The 2,648-nt window shown below is 36.6% G+C and overlaps 1 protein-coding gene across 2 annotated transcripts; it reads right to left on the bottom strand.

Moving 5' to 3' along the window:
- Positions 1-14: 14 nt before the first annotated feature.
- On the bottom strand, positions 15-1,660 carry LOC110428857 (protein DETOXIFICATION 14-like). 2 transcript variants are annotated; one of them, XM_021444779.1, is made up of 5 exons: positions 1,351-1,660; positions 706-1,253; positions 528-614; positions 372-428; positions 15-258 (listed from the first exon to the last, which is right to left on the bottom strand). In XM_021444779.1, exons 1-5 carry the CDS (start codon positions 1,546-1,548, stop codon positions 15-17), a joined length of 1,134 nt encoding a protein of 377 aa, XP_021300454.1. In that variant the 5' UTR covers positions 1,549-1,660. The 2 variants fall into 2 exon arrangements, with proteins under 2 accessions (XP_021300454.1, XP_021300455.1); XM_021444780.1 differs by having other exon boundaries at positions 1,346-1,430.
- Positions 1,661-2,648: the final 988 nt, after the last annotated feature.

Here is a 2,648-nt window from a genome sequence, read left to right as displayed (position 1 = left end):
TGAAGCAAACGAGACTAACCTGAAAGCACAGCTTGTAAGCAGTCCGTAATGACTGTAACAGACATGATAGGAACCATATCTGCGACACGATTCACAACTTCTTTCTCACTGCTGAATGCATATCCCAAAACGTGGCGGCAAAAGAAGAGAGTTGTGCTTACAATAACTGCCTCCACCACTGCAATAACTGTTACTACCAACACACTCAATTTGGCTGCTTCTGGGTTACCTGCTCCTAACTCATTTGCAACTCGCGTGCTACAAAATGAATGAGAATGGCTCTTTTCATTGCAAAGCATCTATGTATGAACTTTAATTATCCAGGCACTGTGCTTTGGAAAAAAAACATGTTCAAATTGATGGAAACAAACCTTCCGATCGCTCCAATTCCATAAGGAATGAAATAGTGCAAATAAGTAAATGAAAAGCTGCTCAAAAGTCAAATTGACAGCAAGGAATTAGAAACAGTCTATGAAATCAACTCCCATATTATAATCCTTGGAAAGAAGTAATTGAAAGAAGAATACCATATGGAAAGCACAGAAGCCTCCAGTTTTGGATTTGGTAATAGTCCAGACAGAAATATTAGAACCTCAGACGCCCACCATTCAAGACTGCAATGATTGACAAACCAAAGGTAGATAAGGGACCAAATTGAATTCAAGAAAAGCCTGTGAGGAAACAAAAAATGCAAGAAAAACTGACCAAACCATTGCAGCTGAAGGAACAGCAAAGCGGTAAAAGACCCTGGTGCTCTTGATAACATCTTTGATCGACACTGCAGCACGAGTTTTATCACATTTTGATGAATATTTCATGTAAAACCCAAGCAATATGACATTCAACCAAGTAGATAAAGCGATTGATATTGCTGCTCCAATGGTACCCAATCCCAACTTAAACACTAGTGTCCAACAGAAGGGTACGTGAAAACACAAAGCTGCAAGTGAAGTAAACAGCATTGGAAGAATCAAACTTTGGGTCTGAAAATATCGAACCATTGCTTGAAGTATAGCGTATCCGAATAAGGCAGGGATGAGGAAAACTGCGTATCTGTGGGCTACATGTGAGATTGAATGGTCTTGGCCAACAAGGATGAGTATCTTATCAGTGAAAACGCAAAGCACAGATATGGGAAAACAGACAAGAACAAGATTGATGATGGCGCAGTAAGTATAAGTTCCAAGGCTCTGATATTGCTCTGCTCCATAAGCTTGTCCGCATAGAGTTTCCAAGGCACCAGACATCCCAAACTGCTTGACAAAACCAAAAAAAGCCAATCAACAAGCCTTCAACAGTGTTATCTGAAACTAAAATTTTTCCAGTCAAGGAAGCTGATCATAACTTCACCAGAAAACAGAAGCCGGTGACAATAGTGAAAGAAGTGGCTATGGAGACTCCGGACAGTGAAAGTTCATCGAGATGTCCAACCATCATAATTGACACAACTTGCACAAGATGCTGCAACACCGTGACTGCAACCATAGGAGCTGCTATGCACCCTATTTTCTTCAGCTCCTTCAAAGAAACAATCCATTTCCTATCCATTTCCTTTCTTCTGAACCTACGCTTTTCCTCCTCTACTCCTCCAGTAACCTCCACTATTAACGTAGTAAGAGGCACAAAAGGAAAGATTCCTTAACAAGAGGAGCTGCTTTTTTATTTTTTATTATTATGTTTACAGGGTGTTACTGCTTTACCTTTGAATTCAACTAAATATATAACTATGCAATTTATATTTCTGGCTTTTTATCACTTCCCTTATTATTGGTTTGCGTTAAAGCTTGTGGGCTCTCAGGGGCCTCATAACCCACCATTGTCATTGGTTAAGATTCAAAAAGACATGAGACAATGACATCCGCAATTCACACCCAATGATAATGGTCTCTGTAATTCCCCTGCCTGCAACGCTCTGTTTATATCTAATAAGATGTTTGGCTTCATCCTGTTTACTTAGAAGCAAAATATTTGCTTAATAAAATTCTGATAATAAGATTTATTTATTTAAATTTTGTTTCCTCAATCTTCTTTTTTGAAAAGATACGTTTTCTCAGTCTTTCTTAGGGTTTCAAAAGAATAAGAAAATAATCTAAAAATTACTCTTAAAGTTACAGAATTTTAGGAAACTTAAGAAAAAGAAAATGGAGTGAGAGAGATAGAAAAACAAAAAAGAGATCTGGTTCATAGAGATGGAAAAGTAAAAATATTTTATTTTTGTTATGAAAAAATAACTTTATAAGAACAAATAAAAATAACTTGAAATAATACTTAAAGAGAAGAAAGAGAGTATTTAGGGGAGAGAAGAAATCTTATTGAAGTGTGTATACAAATAAATTAATATAGGTAAATAACCCCTTTACAAGATGAAGATAGCACTTAGAAATTAGATAGATTATATTCTAATATAATCTGATTTACTTCAAATCTAGATATAGATAACATAAATGGATATTCACAAAATATTCATAACACTCCCCCTTGAATATTCATTATATTAAGAATATGCCTTATTGAATGATTGAAAAATGATGTACGAAGATGGGAGGTGAGGCACACTTTTAGAGAGAATAATAAGCTGGCCGATCGACTTGCAAAAGCTGGGGTTCAACGCATAGAGGACTTGGTGTTTGTGCTGGAATAGGCCTCAA

This window comes from Theobroma umbraticum, unplaced genomic scaffold, assembly GCF_002168275.2.
Source record: "Theobroma umbraticum cultivar Fairchild unplaced genomic scaffold, ASM216827v3 scaffold_2987.0, whole genome shotgun sequence".
In the NCBI taxonomy this organism is placed as follows: domain Eukaryota; kingdom Viridiplantae; phylum Streptophyta; class Magnoliopsida; order Malvales; family Malvaceae; genus Theobroma; species Theobroma umbraticum.
Note: the sequence above shows the minus strand (reverse complement) of the source record. Positions and strands in the feature narration are given on the sequence as shown.

What these genes read in the sequence shown, in the direction of transcription:
- LOC110428857 (XM_021444779.1), bottom strand. Translation starts at nt 1,548, where the DNA reads ATGGATAGGAAATGGATTGTTTCTTTGAAGGAGCTGAAGAAAATAGGG. An exon ending in TCACCGGCTTCTGTTTTCTG is followed by an intron (nt 1,254 to 1,350) that starts GTGAAGTTATGA and finishes TTTGTCAAGCAG; the next exon opens with TTTGGGATGTCTGGTGCCTT. An exon ending in GGAATTGGAGCGATCGGAAG is followed by an intron (nt 259 to 371) that starts GTTTGTTTCCAT and finishes TTCATTTTGTAG; the next exon opens with CACGCGAGTTGCAAATGAGT.